Here is a 27,227-nt window from a genome sequence, read left to right as displayed (position 1 = left end):
CCTATGATCAAAAGACGTTGAAAATACATATGAACAACAACATTTTTTTTAAATTTTGCTCACTGGGATCCTTCCAAATCTCCTTTAGTTGATCTTGAGCGAAGCCTGGGCATCGAAGGATACCGCTGTGGAGCCCTGGTTGGTGGTGATCACGGGTCAATGCTGTTTCACATTGACGTTGCCACAGGATCCTGGATGGTAATTCCTGAATGAGAAGAATCAGAGGGGGTTGATTAGGTTGGAAATGTCATTACATGTTATCAGCTGGAACATTGTCTCAACAGTGATGAGTACCAAGTGCTGTACAGGACTTACAACACAATGAGATAGTACTGAAGCATTGTGATGGGAAGATGTGGCTGTTACTGCAGTGGTGTGGAGGCTGCATTGTGGGGCCTGCTGGACTGACAGAGTTGGTGGGATGAGATGGGGGAGTCTGGAGGTCAAAACATGATGAACAAACAAAACAAAAAAACATCAGAAAAACTGATTTAATACCAACTGTTAAAGTCTCAAATATATGTCAGGAATCTTTAAACAGTTTGTTACGATAAAAAAAGATTTACAACAGGTAAAACTGGGATCAGCTGGATTAGACTGAAGAACAGTATGGTTGACACCAATGTAATTTGTTAAGCAGTTGTGTTCCTTGTTGGCAGTGGAAGATGGAACACACATCACCTCAATCATAACACCTACAGAACATTCTGCTACTTGTAAATCAAGTTCCTCTAGATCTAGGATATGTGTTCAGTGTAACAGAGGTAGTATCACGTTGGCATTGGTGTCACTGGAGAAGAATCTGTACTTACCTGCTCTGTGGTCCCGCCTGGTTCCTCCCAGAAGTGGAGGTGGAACAACGTGGGGGATAATGGGGGGGGAATGTGATACCAGCCGCTCAACAACAGCCCAACAGGCAGTTCTAGGAAACAGATGAACATTTCTGAGAAGTCACACCCTTAACTTGACATACTGTCTTTATGATTGATTGGTTATGTACAAGCTATGCTATGCAGATGCAGCATTCAGTGGGCTGAATAAACTTGGTTTTATCTTTTCTCTGCATCTGTTTGAGTTCATACTCTGTTCACAACCTAACACCTTGCTTCAATGTATTTACTCTAATGCCTAAATGTTCTTATTCATCTTCAGAATTAGAATTACATTAACCTTGTTTTCACATTAAACTAACCTAAAGAAAAGGGTGGTGACATGCTCTAATCTTCCCATGCAGTCACATGATGACAAACACAAGCAGTATCTGTAACAGCACCGTTTCTAGACAGACAACAGAGGATGTTCATGATGTTTTGATAAACAGACTATTAGAATTAGAATATAGGTTAACATAAACTTTACCTCTTCAGTTAACTTTCATAATAAATGCTCAAAATGGGTTTTGAAAGAATCTTCACCTCCACAAATGAAGTATTAAAAACACTTGAGAAGCTGTCATTGTGAACAGATTCAATTTGTGAAATGCACTCATTTGCGATCTGGTGTTACACTAAGATGATTGAGCTACACTAACAATGATTGCGTTATACTAACTATGATTGAAATAAAATTGGCTAATGTGATTAGCATGAGGTTGTAAGTAACAAAAACATTTCCCAGGACATAGACATATCTGATATGGGCAGAAAGCTTAAATTCTTGTTAACCTAACTGTACTGTCTGATTTACAGTAGCTATTACAGTGAAATAATACCATGCTATTGTTTGAGCAGAGTGCACAATTATGAACTTGAAAATGTATTAATAAACTAATTAGGTACATTTGGGTAGACCTGATACAACATTTTGAACAGAATGGTTCATTGAATCAGTCTAAAACTTTGCACATACACTGCTGCCATCTTACCATATCTAATGATTTGAAAATGCATATCTCTACTTCAGGTCCTGAGCTACAGGCAGTTAAATTTGGGTATGTCATTTTAGGCGAACATTGAATAAAAGGGTCCGATCCTTAAGAGGGTATCAACATTTTCAAATTTTCTCAGTATTATTCCAACTTTTTAGTGTGGAAATATAAATATACACCAGTTATGCTAATTTGGCCCACCAGGCTGCTGATGTCATGCAGTATGTCGTTTATGTTTTTATACTTTTTCATAATGACAACTACAAATTTGATGTCAGACTACAATAGAATGTTCATGATGTCAGACAACAATAGAATGTTCATAATGTCAGACTACAATAGAATGTTCATAATGTCAGACTACAATAGAATGTTCATGGTGTCAGACTACAATAGAATGTTCATAATGTCAGACTACAATAGAATGTTCATAATGTCAGACTACAATAGAATGTTCATGATGTCAGACAACAATAAAATGTTCATAATGTCAGACTACAATAGAATGTTCATGATGTCAGACTACAATAGAATGTTCATAATGTCAGACTACAATAGAATGTTCATGATGTGACTGTCTACAGACATGTCGATAAACGTAGTCTTGTCATCTTTGATTGTTTACTCACTGTCTACTACACTACCGTACTCACTCTGTTTACTACACTACCGTACTCACTCTGTTTGCTACACTACCGTACTCACTCTGTTTACTACACTACCGTACTCACTCTGTTTGCTACACTACCGTACTCACTCTGTTTACTACACTACCGTACTCACTCTGTTTACTACACTACCGTACTCACTCTGTTTGCTACACTACCGTACTCACTCTGTTTACTATACTACTGTACTCACTCTGTTTGCTACACTACCATACTCACTCTGTTTACTACACTACCGTACTCACTCTGTTTGCTACACTACCGTACTCACTCTGTTTACTACACTACCGTACTCACTCTGTTTGCTACACTACCGTACTCACTCTGTTTACTACACTACCGTACTCACTCTGTTTACTACACTACTGTACTCACTCTGTTTACTACACTACCGTACTCACTCTGTTTACTACACTACCGTACTCACTCTGTTTGCTACACTACCGTACTCACTCTGTTTACTACACTACCGTACTCACTCTGTTTGCTACACTACCGTACTCACTCTGTTTACTACACTACCGTACTCACTCTGTTTAGCACATGGCCTCACATGTGAATCCTTAAAGAGATGGGTGGGTCTAAGGCTTAAGAGTGTGAATGTGGGTAGACAAAGATGAGGTGTAGGTGTACCAAAACATTCAAGGACCATTTATATAAAAGTGGGTTTACAAGTTGATCAACTTTCAGAGCAGAATTACTTTCCCATTGTTCCTCAACTGTAGTGTATGATACACCATTTTCTATCTCTGAGTCTCTGCTTTTATTCAATGTAAAATACACCATTTCTAATTTTGCTATGTCGAATAGAGCCGGTTGGTCCCAGTTGTCATCTCATTGTTACTTAGGGAGCTCATTCTATAATACAGACATGGGTGAGTTCTGTCCCAGGTAGATGCAAAAATCTGATTCACGGTATCAGGAAGGAATAAGCAGGAAATCTGGAATCCTCCATCCAGGATTTTTGAACACTGGGGATTTTGGGAAACTTACTGGACTGTGTGCATGTTTATCCTCTCTGGGCTAGGCGGGACGAATTCGTCCCACCTACGTAACAGCCACTTGCAGCCTGTGGCGCGATTTTCAAAACCTTAAAAATCCTATTACTTCAATTTCTCAAACATATGACTATTTTACAGCTATTTAAAGACAAGACTCTCGTTAATCTAACCACACTGTCCGATTTCAAAAAGGCTTTACAACGAAAGCAAAACATTAGATTATGTCAGCAGAGTACCAAGCCAGAAATAATCAGACACCCATTTTTCAAGCCAGCATATAATGTCACCAAAACCCAGAAGACAGCTAAATGCAGCACTCACCTTTGATGATCTTCATCAGATGACAACCCTAGGACATTATGTTATACAATACATGCATGTTTTGTTCAATCAAGTTCATATTTATATCAAAAACCAGCTTTTTACATTAGCATGTGACGTTCAGAACTAGCATACCCCCGCAAACTTCCGGGGAATTCGCTAACATTTTACTAAATTACTCACGATAAACGTTCACAAAAAGCATAACAATTATTTTAAGAATTATAGATACAGACCTCCTCTATGCACTCGATATGTCCGATTTTAAAATAGCTTTTTGGTGAAAGCACATTTTGCAATATTCTAAGTACATAGCCCAGGCATCACGGGCTCGCTTATTTAGACACCCGGCAAGTTTAGCACTCACCATAATCATATTTACTATTATAAAAGTTTGATTACCTTTTGTTGTCTTCGTCAGAATGCACACCCAGGACTGCTACTTCAATAACAAATGTTGGTTTGGTCCAAAATAATCCATCGTTATATCCGAATAGCGGCGTTTTGTTCGTGCGTTCCAGACACTATCCGAAATGGTAAAGAAGTGTCGCGCGCATGGCGCAATTCGTGACAATAAGATTCTAAATATTCCATTACCGTACTTCGAAGCATGTCAACCGCTGTTTAAAATCAATTTTTACGACATTTTTCTCGTAGAAAAGCGATAATATTCCGACAGGGAATCTCCTTTTCGGCAAACAGAGGAAAAAATCACAAAGGCGGGGGCGGTCGGGTCACGCGCATAAGCCCAGAGTCCCTTGATCGGCCACTTGAGAAAGGCGATAATGTGTTTCAGCCTGGGGCTGGAATGACGACATTCTGTTTTTTCCCGGGCTCTGAGCGCCTATGGACGACGTGGGAAGTGTCACATTAGAGCAGAGATCCTTAGTAAAAGATAGAGATGGAAAAGAAGTTCAAGAAATGGTCAGACAGGCCACTTCCTGTAAAGGAATCTCTCAGGTTTTGACCTGCCATTTGAGTTCTGTTATACTCACAGACACCATTCAAACAGTTTTAGAAACTTTAGGGTGTTTTCTATCCATATGTAATAAGTATATGCATATTCTAGTTACTGGGTAGGAGTGGTAACCAGATTAAATCGGGTATGTTTTTTATCCAGCCGTGTCAATACTGCCCCCTAGCCCTAACAGGTTATATTACTGCCTAGCATCAAAATCTTATTCATATTATCATGGTCTTAGACAACAATTAGTTGTGTGAAGTGTTAGTAGAGTACTGGAACCTGTATACTCCGGTGGAAACTGAAGCTGTCTTGAATACAATTGTCTAAATACACATACCATGTTTTCTCTTGCAGTATTTTAAACTGCATCATTTCTAGACAGACAACAGAGGATGTTCATGATGTTTTGATAAACAGACTATTATAATTAGAATATAGGTTTACAAACATTGCCTCTTCAGTTAACTTTCCTAAAATAATGCTGGAAATGAGTTTTAAATAATCATACCCTCATTTTGTGCTCTATAAGATGTCAATATAAACAGACAAAAAATTGTGAAATGTACTTTAAACTGATGTTGGGACTTTATTAGATGAATCATGTTGCCACGGTCGTGATAATGGACGAACCAAGGTGCAGCGTGTGTTGAGTTCCACATCTTTATTTGCAGTGAAAACTTAAACAAAAAACAATAAACATACAACGAACGTGAACTACGTGGTGCTGAATGCACTCACACAAAACAATATCCCACAAACACAGGTGGGAAAAAGGGCTACCTAAATATGATCCCCAATTAGAGGCAACGATTACCAGCTGCCTCTAATTTTGAACCATACAAACCACCAACATAGAAATACAAAAGCTAGAAACCCCCTAGTCACGCTCTGACCTATACACCATAGAGAACCCAGAGGGCTCTCTATGGTTAGGGCGTGACACATGTGATCAAACAGGATGTGCGTGTGTAGTGATTAATTTGCCCCTCACTCCTCTCCTCAGCCACTGGATTAGTCTGATGGGTGACAATATTAGAATACCACTTGTGAATGATGCCCAGCTTGTGTGCAGTAAGGCAAGAAACACTGCATGCCTTTTTTTGGCGACTTTTTCAATTCACAGTTGCACACCTCATGTAGCCTAGCCCATAGTCCTATATGTTTTAATAAGGTTAGTATCACACCTCATGTAGCCTAGCCCATAGTCCTATATGTTTTAATAAGGTTAGTATCACACCTCATGTAGCCTAGCCCATAGTCCTATATGTTTTAATAAGGTTAGTAGCCTATAGTCCTATATGTTTTTATAAGGTTAGTATCACACCTCATGTAGCCTAGCCCATAGTCATATATGTTTTGATAAGGCCTGTACTAAAGTGGCCAAATGACTCCTTCAAATGAAGCACATGAATCCGCTTTATAACCAGTGTAGAGTCTAAGACCCCCATTGTTAGGGCGGAGACATGAGCATCTCATCATTATATACGGATCTCTGGTTTCAGCTTCTTGCGAAATGGAAAGGAAAGATAGCGCATTCACAGTGCACTGTTAGGATGCGTGAAGATAATGTGTCATGAGAATAATGTAACATTTTGAATCAAGAAGAAGGGGAAGTGGGTGAAGTTATGGTCCGTCTCTCTCCAGAATGCATTCAGATGTAGGAAAGTTCCCATTTGGCAATGTCTGATTTCTGATTGTCATAAGACTTCATGCTAATCACATTAGCCTACGTTAGCTCAACCGTCTGACGGGGGGATACTGATCCCGTAGAGGATAATGCCCTTTTAGTGTAACACCAGATCCCAAATGAGTGCATTTCACAAATTGAATCTGTTCACATTGACATTTTATCAAGTGTTTTTAATTGTGGAGGTGGAGCATAAAATAGGGATAAGATTACTTTCTAACTCATTTAGATTTTTTTTTAATGAAAGGCTCTGTTATAATATATATTCTAATTCTAATAGTCTGTTTATCAAAACATCATGAACATCCTCTGTTGTCTGTCTAGAAACGGTGCTGTTACAGATACTGCTTGTGTTTGTCATCATGTGACTGCATGGGAAGATTAGAACATGTCACCACCCTTTTCTTTAGGTTAGTTTAATGTGAAAACAAGGTTAATGTAATTCTAATTCTGAAGATGAATAAGAACATTTAGGCATTAGAGTAAATACATTGAAGCAAGGTGTTAGGTTGTGAACAGAGTATGAACTCAAACGGATGCAGAGAAAAGCTCAAACCAAATTTATTCAGCCCACTGAATGCTGCATCTGCATAGCATAGCTTGTACATAACCAATCAATCATAAAGACAGTATGTCAAGTTAAGGGTGTGACTCAGAAATGTTCATCTGTTTCCCAGAACTGCCTGTTGGGCTGTTGTTGAGCGGCTGGTATCACCCTTCTCCCATTATCCCCCACGTTGTTCCACCTCCACTTCTGGGAGGAACCAGGCGGGACCACAGAGCAGGTAAGTACAGAATCTTCTCCAGTGACGCCAATGCCAACGTGATACTACCTCTGCTACACTGAACACATATCCTAGATCTAGAGGAACTTGATTTACAAGTAGCAGAATGTTCTGTAGGTGTTATGATTGGGGTGATGTGTGTTCCATCTTCCACTGCCAACAAGGAACACAACTGCTTAACAAATTGCATTGGTGTCAACCATACTGTTCTTCAGTCTAATCCAGCTGATCCCAGTTTTACCTGTTGTAAATCTTTTTTTATCATTACAAACTGTGTCTAAAGTTTCCTGACATATATTTGAGACTTTAACAGTTGGTATTAAATCAGTTTTTCTGATGTTTTCTTGTTTTGTTTGTTCATCATGTTTTGACCTCCAGATTCCCTCATCTCATCCCACCAACTCTGTCAGTCCAGCAGGCCCCACAATGCAGCCTCCACACCACTGCAGTAACAGCCATATCTTCCCATCACAAAGCTTCAGTACTGTCTCAATGTGTTGTAAGTCCTGTACAGCACTTGGTATTCATCACTGTTGAGACAATGTTACAGCTGATAACATGTAATGACATTTCCAACGTAACCAACCCCCTCTGATTCTTCTCATTCAGGAATTACCATCCAGGATCCTGTGGCAACGTCAATGTGAAACAGCATTGACCCGTGATCACCACCAACCAGGGCTCCACAGTGGTAATCTTCGATGTCCAGGCTTCGCTCAAGATCAACTAAAGGAGATTTGGAAGGATCCAAGTGAGCAAAATTGACATTTTTTGTTGTTGTATATATGTATTTTCAACGTCTTTTGATCATAGGGATGGCCTCCCCAGAGAGCACACCAGGCAGCAAACAGCACTTTGATGTGATTGGCTGGTCAGCAGGAAGTATTATCTGGCTAAACAGAAGGGATGATGGATCTGACAGAGAACGTTTTTTATGGAATGATGTCAGGTTAAAACTGTAAATAAAAAAAGGTGAAATGTACAGAATGACTTGATTGATCAATTAATAACACACCAAACTGTTGTTTTAATACATGGAAGAATTTGATTAGTCAAGGTACAATAAACAAAAACATTTATGGAATGACTAGACTAGTCAAAGTATATGGAATAACTTGAACAGTAAATGCATGATGCTGACTTGGACTTTCAACATGAAACAGTCATTAGTTTTTTATCAGTCCTTCCTCTGGTGACACATTGGCCCCTTGTCAGTGGCAGCTGGAGTGAAGGGCCCGACAGGCATACTGCAAATTATAATGTAATAAACAAAAATTAGTGTAATAACTCATTATAATGTAATAACTTAACCTGTTGTGGTATAGGGGGCAGTATTTTCACGACCGGATAAAAAACGTGCCCGATTTAATCTGGTTACTACTCCTGCCCAGAAACAAGAATATGCATATAATTAGTAGATTTGGATAGAAAACACTCAAAAGTTTCTAAAACTTTTTGAATGGTGTCTGTGAGTATAACAGAACTCATATGGCAGGCCAAAACCTGAGAAGATTCCATACAGGAAGTGCCCTGTCTGACCATTTCTTGGCCTTCTTTGCCATCTCTTTCCACAACAAAGGATCTCTTCGGTAACGTGAAACTTTCTGATGCTCCCATAGGCTCAGGAGTAATAACCAGATTAAATCGGGTACGTTTTTTATCCGGCCGTGAAAATACTGCCACCTAGCCATAACAGGTTAAAACATTGTTAATTCGACGTTGTCTGCATCTGGGTCTTACCTTCATACCTGATAATATTATCATATAATACAATATAATGACTAGAATAGAATAACAGTTTTGACATGAAAGCCCAGCCAGATGTTTTAGTCCTTTAGCAGAAGCTCTTATCCAGAGCAACTTAGAGGAGCATTATGGTTAAGTGCCTTGCTCAAGGGTACATAGACAGCTCAGAGATTCAAATCAGCGACCTTTCAGTTACTGTCCCTACGCTATAAATCACTTGGCTACCTGCCACCTTGACAGTGTGTCTCTATACCTCTCAGTCTCTAAACCACTAGGATAGTTGTCACCTTGACAGTGTGTCTCTACACTTCTCAGTCTCTAAACCACAAGGCTACCTGCCACCTTGACAGTGTGTCTCTATACCTCTCAGCATCTGAAGACACCCAGCCATGGTTAGGATTATTAGAGAAGCTTTTCCTGCTGAAAGACAGTTTCATTTCATCTGGTTTCAGAAATAATGTATAGGATATGTTCATAACCCCGTCCACCTATAAGATGTGGGGGGATCTGTATGACTAAGAAGAGATACAAAGAACTCTGATTGTAAAACGTCTTCTCTTTTTAGTCTTAGATATGTCTAGGGTTAGGGTTACTGCTGAATGTAGTACCTCTAACCCTAAACACACTGTAATGTAAAGTATTACCCCATTCTCAATGATCAGTCAATACATACAGTATTAATTTCAACTACAGAACATTGGATCAATATCAAGTCCCCTCCTCATTACAACCACTTATGAATTATTATTGACATTTAAAATCAGTGTTATAACACATAAGTGTATTATAAGGCATTATAAAGGTCATTAAAATAGTTAGAATATGTACTTCATAGAAACTGTTACCCTTTATATATTCTAACCACTCTATTTAATATTAAGGGTCCTAACCTAGGAACTAAAATATTTGTCTCCTTCTCGACGTTGCATGCAGTTCTCTCTCTCTCTTCCTCTAACCCCTCCCTCCTTCCCTCCCTCTAAACTCACCTATCTGGCAGAACCAGAAAGTCCATACCTCCCAAAAACTAACTTCTGTGGAAACAAAACGTATCTGAGTCTCTGTGTCGTCTGTCTTTGTGAGAGTGAACAACCATCAAAATGGCTCAGAAGGGAGTTCTGCTGGACCAGGGCCAGTTCTGTTGTTCTGTCTGTCTGGATCTACTGAAGGAACCAGTCACTACTGCCTGTGGACACAATTACTGTAGAATCTGTATTGAGGGCTGCTGAGATCAGGATGTTCTGAAAGGGGTCTATAGCTGTCCTCAGTGCAGAGAGACCTTCATTCCAAGGCCTAATCTGAGGAAAAATAACATGTTGGCTGATATGGTGGAGGACCTGAAGAAGACAAGACTCCAGGCTGCTCCCCCTCCTGCTCTGTGCTATGCTGGACCTGGAGATGTGGTGTGTGATTTCTGCACTGGGACCAGAAAGCAGAAAGCCCTCATGTCCTGTTTGGTGTGTCTGGCCTCTTACTGTGAGACTCACCTCCAACCTCACTATGAATTTCGTGCATTGAAGAAGCACAAGCTGGTCAAAGCCACCGCACAACTACAAGAGAAGATCTGCTCTCATCATGACAAACTGCTGGAGGTTTACTGTCGTACCGATCAGCAGTGTATCTGTCTGCTGTGTGTGATGGATGAACATAAAGGCCATGATACAGTGTCAGCTGCAGCAGAGAGGAATGATAAACAGGTAAGACCAGAACAACGTGTTGGTGACTGTCTGATAAACAAAGAATTAAAGAAGCAGTAGGAACTAAGGCTGTTTGAATATGAGATCATTCAAGTGAAATCGATCCAGGGCAGAACAAATATGAACACAAACTCCAGGGCGGCAGCGTTGGACTAGTAACCGAAAGGTTGCAAGATCTGACAAGGTACAAATCTGTCGTTCTGCCCCTGACCAAGACTTTCATTGAAAATAAGAATTTGTTCTTAACTGACTTGCTTCCCTGGTGGCACAGGGGGTCTAATGCAGTGCTAGCTGTGCCACCAGAGACTCTGGGTTTGAACCCAGGCTCTGTTGCATCTGTGAAGCTAGTTCATCGCCATAATGTTTTTTTTTCTTCAGATAGCCAAGTTAACCATGTCATCGCCCCCCCATAAAAGTTGTGAACCTCCGACTCCTGTGATGTTTCGAGGAACAGACCCCTAGTTGACTGTTAGTTTACCTTACAGGTGAAATTAAATGTCGTTGATATTCAGCCAACGACTACTATATAACGTTACCCATGTAAACATTACATCGAATCAAATGACCAACGTTTATCCACATATTTGGTTGATAGAGAGCTTTCCAACGATCCGTGACATGAACAAAGGCACCTGTTGTTGGCTTGAGGGTCTTTAGTTTAGCTGGCTAAATTAGATAATCCCACAATTTGCCCAAGCGTCGTTCGGGTTAGGGAAAGTTTGGCCGGCAGGGATATCCTTGTCTCACTGTGCACTAGCTACTCCTGTGGCGCGCTGGGTGCAGTACATGCTGACCATGTTGCACGGTGATTCCTGGCTTCCACATTGGTGAAGCTGGCTTCCGGGTTGGATGTGCGTTGTGTCAAGAAGCAGTGTGACTTGGTTGTGTTTCAGAGGACGCATGGCTCTTGACCTTCGCCTCTCCTGAGTCCGTACGGGAGTTGCAGCGACAAGACTGTAACTACTACTAATTGGATACTATAAAATTGGGAAGAAAAAGGGGGTAAAAAATAAAATAAGAATTTGTTCTTAACTGACTTGCCTAGTTAAATATCAAAAAAATATATTTATCACCATTTTTTTAAAGACTCAAACTGTCACGTCCTGACCAGCAGAGGGAGTAGTTGTTTAGTATTTTGGTCAGGACGTGGCAGAGGGATGTTTGTTTTGTATGGTGGGGGTTTTGTGTGTGTTGTAGAGGGGTGTTTGATTTATGTGTTCCTGGGTTTTGGGTGTATGTTCTAGGTTAGTATGTTCTAGGTTGTATTTCTGCATTCTGTCTAGTTTAGGTTTTCTATGTTTAGGTTTGGGTGCTGGACTCTCAATTGGAGGCAGGTGTTTCTCGTTGCCTCTCATTGAGAGTCCTATATATGGGTAATTGTTTGGTGTAGTGTTTGTGGGAGATTGTTTCTTGTTTTGCGTGTGTGATCCTGACAAGACTGTTTTGTTGTTCGTGAGTTCTTCGTTTTTGTTATTTTGGTGTTCGCTTTAGTTAAAATAAATAACAAGATGAGCATCCACATTCCTGCTGCGTTTTGGTCCTCTATTCCCGACGACAACCGTTACACAAACCAAGTTTATTCACCCACTGGGTCATACAGCTGCAAAGACAAAAACATATATTTATAACCTCATACAAGACGAGATCAACTCCTTACACATCTAGACGGCCAATACATCTGTGTTGCTAGACAGGAACTGAACTGGTTCCTCTCACTGGTGTAGTCATGGCCCTGCCTGATGCTAAAACCTTGGTGGGTGTGGAAGTGTGTGTGAGATAAGACTGTAGTAGGAGGGTCGTTGGGGTGGGCCTCTCTGGCCCCCCCTCCCAGAGGTTTCTTCTCACTTCATCTATTGACTTGAACTTGAGACGAATTCCTGTCTCCTCCCAAGTTCTACAGCTGGCCTGCCTTATCAGAGAGTAACTAGACTGTTGATATCCTGGCTCCTCCCTAGTTCTGCAGCTGGCCTGCCTTATCAGAGACTAACTAGACTGTTGAATTCCTGGCTCCTCCCCTAGTTCTGCAGCTGGCCTGCCTTATCAGAGACTAACTAGACTGTTGAATTCCTGGCTCCTCCCTAGTTCTGCAGCTGGCCTACCTTATCAGAGACTAACTAGACTGTTGAATTCTTGGCTCCTCTCTAGTTCTGCAGCTGGCCTGCCTTATCAGAGACTAACTAGACTGTTGAATTCCTGGCTCCTCTCTAGTTCTGCAGCTGGCCTGCCTTATCAGAAACTGAAACTAGTTGCCCTTTGTCTCCCTCTTTAGGAACATTTATATTCAACAATAACATGTTTGAACAGAATATTTCAGCACTTCCCCTTGTATCTCTCAGTAACTTTCCATACACCAAGTTCCTATCCACCGTTCATTGACCCCAACATATACATTCCTTATACATGTAAAGTCATCAATACGTTATAGTACGGTAACATGAATAAGTATATTTCTAGCTGGAATCCAACAAGTCAAACACGCTTATCATTTGTTATCAAGCTTCATTATCATTTGTTATCAAACTTCATTATAATTCATTTTTAAACACCATTATCATTTGTTATCAAACACCCAATCAGCGCCCTGATTTGTGTTCTGTTAAAACTATAATCATTCACATGACAACATAATAATATATTTTCACACAGACACTTCCTCAATATTTGTATCCTTATATTCTATGGGCCCTATGTCACATTACTATACTATTGATCTACTGGACAAATAAAGCTTGATAGCTCATTGAAGAGTGATTCTCCACAGAGGCAGCTGGGGATGAGTCAGCAGAAGGTCCAGCAGAGATTCCAGGAGAGAGAGAAGGAGCTGAAGAAGCTCCAACAGGCTGTGGAGTCTCTCAAGGTGAGTATTGTTGACCAGAGGAGACACATCATTTCACTTCTGTCCTCCAGTCAGAGAGAGGGAGAGACAGGCTCCTCTCCAATCCCACTGACCCCACTGTTGAGAACAGGCTGTCTGGACCCCTTTCAGAGAATAGACTGCTTAATGTAACTGATGGGATATGAACCCAGGTCTACCGTGGGATAAACCAACATCTTGACCATTACATCAAGAGAACATTCCCTATTGGGCCGACGCTGATTTAGAAGTCACAGGCGGGGATACCTCATCACATAACCATGAGTAACCATGACTGACTCATGTCCCCTATACATTAACATGGAGCTCTCTCTCTCAATTCAATTCAATTCAAAGGGCTTTATTGGCATGGGAAACATATGTTTACATTGCCAAAGAAAGTGAAATAGATAATAAACAAAAGTGAATTAAACAATCAGAAATTAACAGTAAACATTACACTCACAAAAGTTTCAAAGGAATAGACATTTCAAATGTTATAATTCAATTGGAAAACAGAGATTATTTGTGGTTTCAGGGTGGGTGGGAAAGGAGTTGGGTGCAGTTGAATCAGTGAAGGTAACCTGTAGTGGACTTGTGATATTTGTTTGTGGTTCTTCTGACCAGAGAGAGTGGGCGCTCCGTGTCACGCAACTTGGGTCAAGATCTGATTCTTGTTTTGCTCTTAGGAACAGGGCACCATTGAAAGGAGTGATTTCTGGGGTAGCGTTAGTGTGGAGGTGGAGCAATTGAAGTTGAAGGCTCTTGGTGTTTGTGATGCCCGCCGTTTGGTGTGAAGCAGACCAGGTGGTGAGCGTGGTGAAACAGAGGAGTCACTGTCAGCGTTTGAGTCTTTACCCTACAAAGTCATGTTGGGATATATCAGTTATCCTGTTAGAGTCTTTGTGTTGAATCCACTGAGCTGTTTCAGGTGCAACGTTTATGGTCATGTTGCAGCAGTTTGGAGGAGGGATATTACAAGATGTGGGAAGTGTGCAGGAGGTCATGGGATAGAGGATTATGTAGTTTCAGTGGATAAAGTTGTGTCAACTGTAGGGGTGTCCATGTTGCTGGGGATAAGAGGTGTCTGGTGAGAGAGAGGCAGGTTAAGGTGGCTAGAGTCAGAGTAGTGCAGAAGGTGTCGTATGCTGAGGCAGTGAAGAAAGTAGAGGAGGATGGGTCAAGGCTGAGGGATCCTGAGAGGATCCCTGTGAGTAGTAGATCTGTGCCAGCACAGAGGGATAGGCCAACGAATGAAATATGCTTCAGTAAGGTTGGCTTCTTAGAGTTCAAAGCAATGGTTATCAACTGTACCACAGAAATGGAATGTAAATCAAAGACAATAGATGTTGTGGTGGCAGCTGCAGAGAAGTATTTGGTCATACGAGATTTGACTTCAGAAGAGTTCCAGGGTGTGTTGAGTGGTGGTGTCCCGTCCTCCCAGGTCGTTGGCATGGTGCAGGAGCAGATAGGGTCAAAGTAGTGGAATGGGGTAGTGGGTTTTTAATGAGTATAGGATTAGTTGGAAGGGTGTTTTATTATTTATATCACAAAGTAAAATAGATTTATGTTATTGTCCAGTTGGGGGTGGTAATACAACATATTGGATGCCAACCGTCGTTAAACTCCAAAGAAGAACAAACGTTATATTATGTCTATGTACAGTGTTGTAATAATGTCTCTCTCTCATTCCATCACTTTCGTGGTAGTTGGTTGTGTGGGTCTCTGGCTGTGAATGGGATGCTGACAGACAATCGTTGATGGATATTTATAGAGCTCTGATCAATACGACAATTTATTACAGGTGTATAGTTTATGGAACAGCAGCAAAGACTTAAGCTGGACAGAATCCAGTATATAGCTTTAAGGATATGTATTGGTGCATTTAAATCAACATCTGTATGTGTCTTACTAGTGGAGGCAGGTGAGATGCCTTTGGGTATACGGCGTAATAAATTGTCATTATCTTATTGGGTTGCAAGGCTGTGAGGTTGAGCATCCCACTGCTACTGTTCTAGATGACTGTTGGGAATATACTAGTAGACAAGGCAGTGGTTTTGGTTGGACAGTTGTAGGTATCAATGTTATTATGGAGAAATGAGAGAATGGGTGTAGTAGTGAGATTCTGCTGGGTCCCAGCACATTCAGGTGTGGAAGGGAATGAAATTGTAGACCAGTTATCTAAAAGAGCTTTACTACAAGATATAATATATATTAATGTTCCACTGGGTAGAGGTGAGGACAAATGTAAAATCAGAGACATTTTGATAGATGTGTGGCAGAAGAGATGGGACTCTGAGCACAAGGGACGGCATTTATATGTCCTCTAAAGGTCGGTGGACCAAGGTTCAAAGGTCAGATTAGGAAGGAAGAAGTGGTGTTTACTCGATTGTGTTTAGGACATTGTACATTGACCTGGTCCTTACATCTGGTTGGCAGCATGTGAATGGTTTGTGTCTGGAGGGTATTGTCAATGAAACGGTGGAACATGTGTTGTTATATTGTTGTAAGGATGTTGAAGAGAGGGAAAGATTGAAGTGTAGGATCATTGAGGTTGGATGGGGTTGGGGGTTTGGAAGGGATTTGGGGGATGGGGGAGGGTCTATTAGAAGTTAGTAGGACTCTTTTTATTTTCTCAGAAGTACTGAGTTAGGTAGGAGGATTTAGAAATGGTGTAAACCGTGATTGAACACATTCCAGCACAGTAGGTGGCGCCATGCACCTTTAACGTTGGTTTTCAGACCGCCATTATATCATAGAAGAAGAAGGTGTTGTGTGAGGGTTTTGTGGTTCCTGAGGAGGGCTACTATTCTTTTTGCGTATTTTCCAAATGTATTTTGTAGTTGTTAAGGGTTTATTTATTAGTTTCCACTGTTTATCGGTTAGAGTTGAGGGGGAGTAGGGTAGTTTGTTTGGGAGGTGTGATGTCCTCAACCGAGTGGAGAAGAAACGCTGTCTCTTCAGGTGCGTTCTGGAGAATGGTGTGGAGGAATTATTGATCATGGTCGGTGAACAGGTGGGAGAGGAACATATACACTCTGTATCCAGAATGAACAAGGTGGTGGTTGTGGTAATGTAAAAGGTGAGTCTTGTTGCCCGGCTAGTTACCAGTATGATTTATGTGAGGGGTGTGTTGGTGCTGATTTCAACAAGAGTAGTGGTGTCTAATCTGTCTCCGTTTATTACGGACGAACAGATCCGTAAAGAGTTGGTACGTTTTGGTCAATTTCCAAGTGGTTTTCTGAACTAAATTCAAGGTTAAACAGGGGAGGGCTGGTACACAGGGTTTGTTAGCACAGATAGTGTGGACATTTTTTACAAATATTTTCTGATGAAACTATCCGCCACGGAGCCCAGTGATATAATATTAGCATATGTCCCAGCTGTTTGCTGTGGTTTTGAAGTAATTCTCTTCCAGCCCACGTTAACCTTGTAGGTTTACCTCAGGTAACGTATTGTTAACTAGGTTACAGCTACTTGGTGAGGAAGCTCACTGTTCACCTGGTTACATGTTGTAGTGACCTACAGTGTTAGTGAGTAGAACAGATGGTTGGTGCAAAGACATCAAACGTTAAACATGTTTAAACATATTTTATTTCAGAAAAAGGTTTAAAACCTAAACAAAACGTATGTCCCTGTCCTCTTTTTCAAGATGTGTCCGATTTAAACAGATTTGTTGTTTCTAAATGGCTGCTGGGTAATATGATAATCGTTGAAATCTGTTGGTTCGTAGGCATCAAATAGAGAGATTGCTGCCCAGGTTCACTGAGTTGTAAACCAAATGGATAGGTGGAGCTCATTGATTTGTAGCTCTGACAGTTGCTACCTCAGATTATGAGCCTATCAAGTGTGGTGAATGAGGTATGTAGTACCCACAGAAGACCACAGGGAGGAGCAAGAGAGATATAAACCCATACAGTTTTTCTCTTTAAATACCCTGAACCTAACAATCAATCAAATGTATTTATGAAGCCCTTTTTACATCAGCAGATGTCACAAAGTGCTGTACAGAAACTCTAACCCTACGTATAACCTATTTTAGCCTGAACCCTAATTCTAGGGTAGGGTAGCCTACAACTATTTTAGTAATAATATTATGTTAGTAAATACCGTTTTAGTACTAAATAACATTTGTTATTTTTTAAATAAAACCTATGTAAGCATTTGCCTTTTATTAGTTATTTTATTATATTTATTATTGCAAGGCAGAACACTTGATAAACAAGACTCATTTGTTTTATATGTTAAATGTGGTTTGAACTGGGTGACATAGTAACCTCTATGTGAAAGTCCAGCAATTGGCGTGGGACAGGTGGGGCAGGTTTGAGACTGATCTCTCGAATTAAATACACTTTATTTCTCAGCTGCCTCACCAATGTCTTTACATGAATTAATAACTTTTAATTGGTAAATATTTCCAATAGATGGCAGCATAAGACCACGTAGCATCAGTTATAGGCTACAAGGAGCAATATGATTGACATAAAATAGCATGCAACCAAAGACAATGTCCCATGATTTTCTAAAATGGTCACTCATTACTTTACAGTTAGCTATATATCTGTCTGTCTCTCGCTCTGTCTCTCTCTCTCTGTCTCGCTCTGTCTCTCTCTCTCTCTCTCTGTCTCTCTGTCTCTGTCTCTCTCTCTCAACAGCGCTCTGCACAGGCAGCAGTGGAGGACAGTGATCAGATCTTTACTGAGCTGATCCGCTCCATTGAGAGAAGGAGCTCTGAGGTGAAGGAGCTGATCAGAGCCCAAGAGAAGGCTCAAGTGAGTCAAGCTGAAGGACTCCTGGAGCAACTGAAGCAGGAGATAGCTGAGCTGAGGAAGAGAAGCACTGAGCTGGAGCAGCTCTCACACACAGAGGATCACATCCATTTCCTCCAGGTAACTAAACTGTCTTGTTACATGTGATATGAAATTAACTTAATGTGAAACTATTCATCTCAATCATTATGTTGTCCTGTCTGTCTCTCTGTCCCTCTCTCTCTCTCTCCCTGTCCCTCTCTCTTTCTGTCCCTCTTTGTCCCTCTGTCCCTCTCTCTCTCTGTCCCTCTCTCTCTCTGTCCATCTCTCTCTCTCTGTCCCTCTCTCTCTCTGTCCCTCTCTCTCTGTCCCTCTCTCTGTCTGTGTCCCTCTCTCTGTCTGTGTCCCTCTCTCTGTCTGTGTCCCTCTCTCTGTCTGTGTCCCTCTCTCTGTCTGTGTCCCTCTCTCTGTCTGTGTCCCTCTCTCTGTCTGTGTCCCTCACTCTGTCTGTGTCCCTCGCTCTGTCTGTGTCCCTCGCTCTGTCTGTGTCCCTCGCTCTGTCTCTGTCCCTCGCTCTGTCTCTGTCCCTTTCTGTCCCTCTTTGTCCCTCTTTGTCCGTCTCTCTCTTTGTCGCTCTTTGTCCCTCTCTCTCTCTGTCCCCCTCTCTCTGTCCCCCTCTCTCTGTCCCTCTCTCTCTGTCCCTCTCTCTCTCTCTCTCTGTGTCCCCCTCTCTCTCTCTGTGTCCCCCTCTCTCTCTCTGTGTCCCCCTCTCTCTCTCTGTGTCCCCCTCTCTCTCTCTGTGTCCCCCTCTCTCTCTCTGTGTCCCCCTCTCTCTCTCTGTGTCCCCCCTCTCTCTCTCTCTGTGTCCCCCTCTCTCTCTCTGTGTCCCCCTCTCTCTCTCTGTGTCCCCCCTCTCTCTCTCTCTGTCCCTCTCTCTCTTTGTCCCTATTTGTCCCTCTCTTTGTCCCTCTTTGTCCCTCTCTCTGTGTCTCCCTGTGTCCCTCTCTCTGTGTCCCTCTCTCTGTGTCCCTCTCTCTCTTTGTCCCTCTTTGTCCCTCTCTCTCTTTGTCCCTCTTTGTCCCTCTCTCTCTTTGTCCCTCTTTGTCCCTCTCTCTCTTTGTCCATCTTTGTCCCTCTCTTTGTTTGTCCGTCTTTGTCCCTCTCTCTGTCCCTCTCTCTCTGTGTACCTGTCTCTGTCACCTCTCTTTGTGTCCTTGTCTCTGTGTCCCCCTGTCTCTCTGTGTCCCCCTCTCTCTCTGTGCCCCCCTCTCTCTCTGTCCCTCTCTCTGTCCCCATCTCTCTCCCTCTCTCTGTCCCCATCTCTGTCCCCATGTCTCTCCCTATCTCTGTCCCCATGTCTCTCCCTATCTCTGTCCCCATCTCTCTCCCTATCTCTGTCCCCATCTTTCTCCCTCTCTCTGTCCCCATCTTTCTCCCTATCTCTGTCCCCATCTCTCTCCCTATCTCTGTCCCCATCTCTCTCCCTCTCTCTGTCCCCATCTCTCCCTCTCTCTGTCCCCATCTCTCCCTCTCTGTCCCTCTTTGTCCCTCCCTCTTTGTCCCTCTCTGTCTCTCTCCCTCTCTCTGTCCCCATCTCTCCCTCTCTGTCCCTCTCTCTCTTTGTCCCTCTCTCATTGTCCCTCTTTGTCTCTCTTTGTCCCTCTCTCATTGTCCCTCTTTGTCCCTCTCTCTCTTTGTCCCTCTCTCTCTTTGTCCCTCTCTCTCTTTGTCCCTCTCTCTCTTTGTCCCTCTTTGTCCCTCTCTCTCTGTCCCCCTCCGTGTCCCTTTCTCTCTCTGTCCCTTTCTCTCTCTCTGTGTCCCCCTCTTTCTGTGTCCCTCTCTTTCTGTGTCCCCCTCTCTCTCTGTGTCCCCCTCTCTCTCTGTGTCCCCCTCTCTCTCTGTGTCCCCCTCTGTCTCTGTGTCCCCCCCTCTCTCTCTGTCCGTCCCTCTCGCTGTCCATCTCTCTTTTTGTCCCTCTTTGTCCCTCTTTCTCTTTGTCCCTCTTTGTCCCTCTCTCTCTGTGTCCCTCTCTCTCTCTCTCTCTCTCTCTCTCTCTCTTTCTCTCTCTCTCTTTCTCTCTCCAGAGTTATCAGTCTCTCTCCAGTATCAGTGTATCTTCAGACTTACCCAGCATCGTTGTCCGTCCTCTTCAGTACTTTGGAGATGTGAGTAAGACTGTGTCTGAACTGAGAGAGAAACTAGAAGACTTCCTTAAAGGAGAATGGACCAAGATCTCCACTACAGGTGTGTTGAAAACAATAAGAACATCAACTTTCGACCATTGAAAGTTCCCTACTAGTCATATACATGTGGAATATGGTATGATGATAACATTCCCTCTCTCTGTCAATGTGTTTGTGTGTCTGTAGTGAATTTAGTGGATGTTGTACTGCCTCCAGAGCCCAAGACCAGAGAACAGTTGTTACAATGTGAGTCTCTTTATTGTGAAGTAACTAACAGTCTCTTTTTACTGACACTCCTAACAATCCCTCTAGAAATATATAGCAATAGTAGATCTAATCAAAGACTGGGTATCTATCTGACTCCTCATATTTCTCTGGTTTGATCTCTGCTGTGCTCTAATCAAAGACAGGGTAGATACAGTATCTGACTTAACTTATTGTTCTGACTCCCCTCATTGGTCTCTGCTCTGCTCTTCTCCCAGATTCCTGTCAGCTCAAACTGGATCCAAACACAGCATGCACACTCCTCTCTCTGTCTAAAGGGAACAGAAAGGTGACCTGTACAGACCAAGTCCAACCATATCCTGACCATGGAGACAGATTCACCAACTACTGTCAGGTTCTGTGTAGAGAGGGTCTGTCTGGACGCTGTTACTGGGAGGTGGAGTGGAGTGGGGAGTGGGTTGATACAGCAGTCTCATATAAAGACATCAGCAGAACAGAGAGAGGTGGTGGATTTGGAGACAATAACAAGTCATGGAGTTTACATTGCTCTAGAGGTGGTTATTGGTTCAGACACAATAATATTAAGACTAAAGTATCAGGCCCTCAGTCCTCCAGAGTAGGAGTGTACCTGGATCACAAGGCAGGTACTCTGTCCTTCTACAGTGTCTCTGACACAATGACCCTCCTCCACAGAGTCCAGACCACATTCACTCAGACCCTCTATCCTGGTGTTTGTCTCTATAGTTATAATGATACTGCTGAGCTGGTTAAACTGTAGTAGGGTCCACATAGATACTAGTCATGCTGGTGTAGTCTATAGCTGAGCTGGTTAAACTGTAGTAGGGTCCACATAGATACTAGTCATGCTGGTGTAGTCTATAGCTGAGCTGGTTAAACTGTAGTAGGGTCCACATAGATACTAGTCATGCAGGTGTAGTCTATAGCTGAGCTGGTTAGACTGTAGTAGGGTCCACATAGATACTAGTCATGCTGGTGTAGTCTATAGCTGAGCTGGTTAAACTGTAGTAGGGTCCACATAGATACTAGCCATGCTGGTGTAGTCTATAGCTGAGCTGGTTAAACTGTAGTAGGGTCCACATAGATACTAGTCATGCTGGTGTAGTCTATAGCTGAGCTGGTTAAACTGTAGTAGGGTCCACATAGAAACTAGTCATGCTGGTGTAGTCTATAGCTGAGCTGGTTAAACTGTAGTAGGGTCCACATAGATACTAGTCATGCTGGTGTAGTCTATAGCTGAGCTGGTTAAACTGTAGTAGGGTCCACATAGATACTAGTCATGCTGGTGTAGTCTATAGCTGAGCTGGTTAAACTGTAGTAGGGTCCACATAGATACTAGTCATGCTGGTGTAGTCTATAGCTGAGCTGGTTAAACTGTAGTAGGGTCCACATAGATACTAGTCATGCTGGTGTAGTCTATAGCTGAGCTGGTTAAACTGTAGTAGGGTCCACATAGATACTAGTCATGCTGGTGTAGTCTATAGCTGAGCTGGTTAAACTGTAGTAGGGTCCACATAGATACTAGTCATGCTGGTGTAGTCTATAGCTGAGCTGGTTAAACTGTAGTAGGGTCCACATAGATACTAGTCATGCTGGTGTAGTCTATAGTTGAGCTGGTTAAACTGTAGTAGGGTCCACATAGATACTAGTCATGCTGGTGTAGTCTATAGCTGAGCTGGTTAAACTGTAGTAGGGTCCACATAGATACTAGTCATGCTGGTGTAGTCTATAGCTGAGCTGGTTAAACTGTAGTAGGGTCCACATAGATACTAGTCATGCTGGTGTAGTCTATAGCTGAGCTGGTTAAACTGTAGTAGGGTCCACATAGATACTAGTCATGCTGGTGTAGTCTATAGCTGAGCTGGTTAAACTGTAGTAGGGTCCACATAGATACTAGTCATGCTGGTGTAGTCTATAGCTGAGCTGGTTAAACTGTAGTAGGGTCCACATAGATACTAGTCATGCTGGTGTAGTGTATAGCTGAGCTGGTTAAACTGTAGTAGGGTCCACATAGATACTAGTCATGCTGGTGTAGTGTATAGCTGAGCTGGTTAAACTGTAGTAGGGTCCACATAGATACTAGTCATGCTGGTGGTGATGGTCCCCAGATGTGATGATTCATTGTACTCTGTTTTATCTACAATGTTTTAATCTTGTACATTTCCATGAATCATGATGTATGGTGTTGATGTATATTGGTTGTCATTCAGAACCATTGATATGTTTTCTCAATTGGTCAAGTTTTCCGTAGTGGCGTTGAACAGATAGTAACTAAACTATATGGACTGGTTTCCTGGACATGGAACAGATAGTAACTAAACTATATGGACTGGTTTCCTGGACATGGAACAGATAGTAACTAAACTATATGGACTGGTTTCCTGGACATGGAACAGATAGTAACTAAACTATATGGACTGGTTTCCTGGACATGGAACAGATAGTAACTAAACTATATGGACTGGTTTCCTGGACATGGAACAGACAGTAACTAAACTATATGGACTGGTTTCCTGGACATGGAACAGATAGTAACTAAACTATATGGACTGGTTTCCTGGACATGGAACAGATAGTAACTAAACTATATGGACTGGTTTCCTGGACATGGAACAGATAGTAACTAAACTATATGGACTGGTTTCCTGGACATGGAACAGATTGAGTGTGAAAAAACAATGTTCAATGTAGATGTCCAGGAAACCGGCCCTAAATGTGTCATCTTTCATCCTCCCATACTGCTCAGTCCAGCAACATTAAACCTGTCCAGCAGGTGGTGGTATTGACCAAACAATAAAACCAGCAGATATCTTGACTTGCCACTCAGTATATCAGTAATGTTCAGAATAGTACTTTAATATCATTGGAGATTGATGGTCTTTTTAATCCACTATCCAGAGTCAGGAACAGATGAAGTTAGGTCGGCTACTGTTCAGTGATTAAATATGATTTATGGTGATGGGAAATAAAAAATACAACACTAAACTTCATCTAGTAATAGTTTTCCTTTGTTATTTATTCCAAGGTGTGTCTTTAACTTGTAAATGGATTGTGTGGAGGTGAGCTAGTGGTGTGGGTGAATATTCCAGTTGTGTTTAGGCATCTTCATGTCTGACATCCCCCAGTTCTGTTCAGACCCATTGAACTGGGTCACATTCTAAATGGTGACTTGTTGTCTTCCAGGTGGGAGGGGTTTGTTTGTACTTGTAGGACTTTTCTATTGGTTCCATTACAACAATCTCAATCAACCACTGCTTATTAAGTATTCAACATTATTTTAAATAGTTATTGAACGCAGGTCTGTTTCCACATGCAATAAGCCTGTAACGTCTTGTACGATCTCAGGTAAAGGTGTTTCAAATGGAAGGGCAAGTCTCACCACTGAGAGGAAAACATCACTGGTCCACCTCTGCATCAGGTCAGCTATGTTGATCAGTACTGTCCCAGGGATGCTGGGAGCAGAGATGAACTCCCCTGACCTGGTACCACCTATGGAGTTGTCATTTTAATATCAGTTTAACCCCATTACTGCTATAACACACATCAACCATGTTAATAGAATGAAATGGATCCAGGTTCCATTTATTCTACAATAGATTTCATCACAGGTCACTTGGTAAGTTTGTTAATATCTCCAAAGTGGTCTGAAATCAAGATGACTGCAGGTCTGAATCCCAAACTAATGGGGGGAAATGGCTCCATCTAATAAGATGGTATTTAGAGGTATGGGGTGAACAATCCCCTTAACATACAGTACCAGTCAAAAGTTTAGACACACCTACTCATTCAAGGGTTTTTCTTTATTTGTACTATTTTCTACATTGTAGTGAAGACATAGTGACATCAAAACTATGAAATAACACATATGGAATCATGTAGTAACCAAAAACGTGTTAAACAAATTAAGTGGAGCCCAGGTCATCTGATGCAGAACTCCATCACTCTCCTTCTTGGTCAAATAGCCCTTACACAGCCTGGAAGTGTGTTGTTTCATTGTACTGCTGAAAAACAAATGATAGTCCCACTAAGCTCAAACCAGATGTGATGGCGTATCGCTGCAGAATACTGTGGTAATGTAACGGTCTTCGTCGTCCTCAGATGAAGGGGAAGAGAAATCACACCAAAATGCAGCGTGGTAAGTGTTCGGCATTTTTAATGCTAAAACTGAACACTAAATCTGACAAGCAAAACAAAAGAACAACCGAACAGTCCCGTCAGGTGCAAAACACTAAACAGAAATTATCTACCCACAAACCCCAAAGGAAAACTGGCTGCCTAAGTATGACTCCCAATCAGTGACAACGAAGTACAGCTGTCCCTGATTGAAAGCCACATCAGGCCAAAACAAAGAAACACAAAGCATAGAAAAAAGGACATAGAATGCCCACCCCAACTCACGCCCTGACCAACCAAAATAGAGACATAAAAGGATCTCTTAAGGTCAGGGCGTGACAGGTAACCATGCTGGTTAAGTGTGCCTTGAATTCTAAATAAATTACAGCCAGTGTCACCAGCAAAGCACCATCACACCTCCTCCATGCTTCACGGTGGGAACCACACACGCAGAGATAATCTGTTCACCTACTCTGCTTCTCACAAAGACACGGCGGTTGGAACCAAAAGTCTTACATTTGGTCTCATCAGACCAAAAGGACAGATTTCCACCGGTCTAATGTCCATTGCTTGTTTTTCCTGGCCCAAGCAAGTCTCTTCTTCTTATTGATGTCCTTTAGTAGTGGTTTCTTTGCTGCAGTAGATAGTAATTCGCATTTCACTTGATAGGAGGTGGTGTGATGGTGTGGGGGTGCTTTGCTGGTGACACTGTCTATGATGTATTTAGAATTCAAGGCACACTTAACCAGCATTGCTACCACAGCATTCTGCAGCGATACGCCATCCCATCTGGTTTGAGCTTAGTGGGACTATCATTTGTTCTCACAAGATTGTCTATGTCAGGTGTGTCCCAACTTTTGACTGGTTCTGTAGTTTCTGTAGTGCAGAAAGTATGATGCTGTCCTAGTTCTGCTCTATGTGTTCCTGCTCCAAGGAAAGACTCATCTCTGGACACTCTCACATACCCTGTTACCTGCTGCACTGCTCCCCGCCTGCTCTGGTCTGTCTCTCCCAGTCTGGTACAGGTGCCCTCAACTGACTGAGTGACCCACCAAACATTTCACTCCCTGCTTTTACATGACCATCCATTCTGGTCTGGATTTTAGCAATTTTTAATACCGTTTTGGTTAGCGATTATATCACCTTCATGGTTTTGGTTTTGCCCGACGGTTATTCTATTATCTATTGTCGCCCTGGATGTCTGCCTAGTTAAGGGTCTCTCTTCTGCCCTGGATGTCTGCCTAGTTAAGGGCCTCTCTTCTGCCCTGGATGTCTGCCTAGTTAAGGGCCTCTCTTCTGCCCTGGATGTCTGCCTAGTTAAGGGCCTCTCTTCTGCCCTGGATGTCTGCCTAGTTAAGGGTCTCTCTTCTGCCCTGGATGTCTGCCTAGTTAAGGGCCTCTCTTCTGCCCTGGATGTCTGCCTAGTTAAGGGTCTCTCTTCTGCCCTGGATGTCTGCCTAGTTAAGGGCCTCTCTTCTGTCCTGGATGTCTGCATAGTTAAGGACCTCTCTTCTGCCCTGGATGTCTGCCTAGTTAAGGGTCTCTCTTCTGCCCTGGATGTCTGCCTAGTTAAGGGTCTCTCTTCTGCCCTGGATGTCTGTCTAGTTAAGGGCCTCTCTTCTGCCCTGGATGTCTGCCTAGTTAAGGGCCTCTCTTCTGCCCTGGATGTCTGCCTAGTTAAGGGCCTCTCTTCTGTCCTGGATGTCTGCCTAGTTAAGGGCCTCTCTTCTGCCCTGGATGTCTGCCTAGTTAAGGGCCTCTCTTCTGTCCTGGATGTCTGCCTAGTTAAGAGCCTCTCTTCTGCCCTGGATGTCTGCCTAGTTAAGGGCCTCTCTTCTGCCCTGGATGTCTGCCTAGTTAAGGGCCTCTCTTCGGCCTCCTCCCGTTACCTGCTGCACTGCTCCCCGCCTGCCCTGGTCTGTCTCTCCCAGTCTGGTACAGGTGCCCTTGCCACTCTCTCTCTCCTCGGAGCTTTGCTCGCCTACATCATAAATCGCAGACTTGTTTACTGATCTGCTGTTGGACTATTTGATTAGTGATATTTGCTATGTTTGTATTATTATTTAGGAAAAATGTTTATTTGAAGTTGTAGCTCATTTAATGAGAGTTCAGCGTTGTGTTGGCTACATGTCTTAGATTGCTTAGTGCTGTGTTTCTCTCAGGTCAAACGGTGAGGCAATAAGTAACATGTTGCTGTTGTTCATGTTGCTGTTGTTCAAGCGTGTGGGAGAAACCACACGCTTGCTCTGTGAATGAGGAAATACGTGACTGTTTCTCCCCCGAGTTTTGGGAGAAACCACACGCTTGCTCTGTGAATGAGAAAATACATGACTGTTTCTCCCCCGAGTTTTTG

General features: G+C 42.5%; 1 protein-coding gene and 1 long non-coding RNA gene across 2 annotated transcripts; both read left to right on the top strand.

The window, feature by feature from the left end:
- Positions 1 to 6,781: 6,781 nt before the first annotated feature.
- LOC123729861 (uncharacterized) lies at positions 6,782 to 7,990 on the top strand. The gene is made up of 4 exons (XR_006761537.1): positions 6,782 to 6,918; positions 7,186 to 7,293; positions 7,672 to 7,792; positions 7,903 to 7,990. It is a non-coding gene; the product is annotated as an uncharacterized lncRNA (long non-coding RNA).
- Positions 7,991 to 10,064: 2,074 nt separating this feature from the next.
- LOC106574369 (tripartite motif-containing protein 16) lies at positions 10,065 to 23,928 on the top strand. Its single transcript, XM_045706324.1, has 7 exons — positions 10,065 to 10,733; positions 13,495 to 13,590; positions 18,243 to 18,476; positions 20,420 to 20,579; positions 20,705 to 20,764; positions 21,001 to 21,564; positions 23,440 to 23,928. Exons 1-6 carry the CDS (start codon positions 10,350 to 10,352, stop codon positions 21,519 to 21,521), a joined length of 1,455 nt encoding a protein of 484 aa, XP_045562280.1. The 5' UTR covers positions 10,065 to 10,349; the 3' UTR covers positions 21,522 to 21,564; positions 23,440 to 23,928.
- Positions 23,929 to 27,227: the final 3,299 nt, after the last annotated feature.

This window comes from Salmo salar, chromosome ssa23 (genome assembly GCF_905237065.1).
Source record: "Salmo salar chromosome ssa23, Ssal_v3.1, whole genome shotgun sequence".
Classification (NCBI taxonomy): Eukaryota; Metazoa; Chordata; class Actinopteri; order Salmoniformes; family Salmonidae; genus Salmo; species Salmo salar.
The sequence above is the reverse complement of the archived record's forward strand: the minus strand, read 5'-3'. Positions and strand labels throughout refer to the sequence as shown.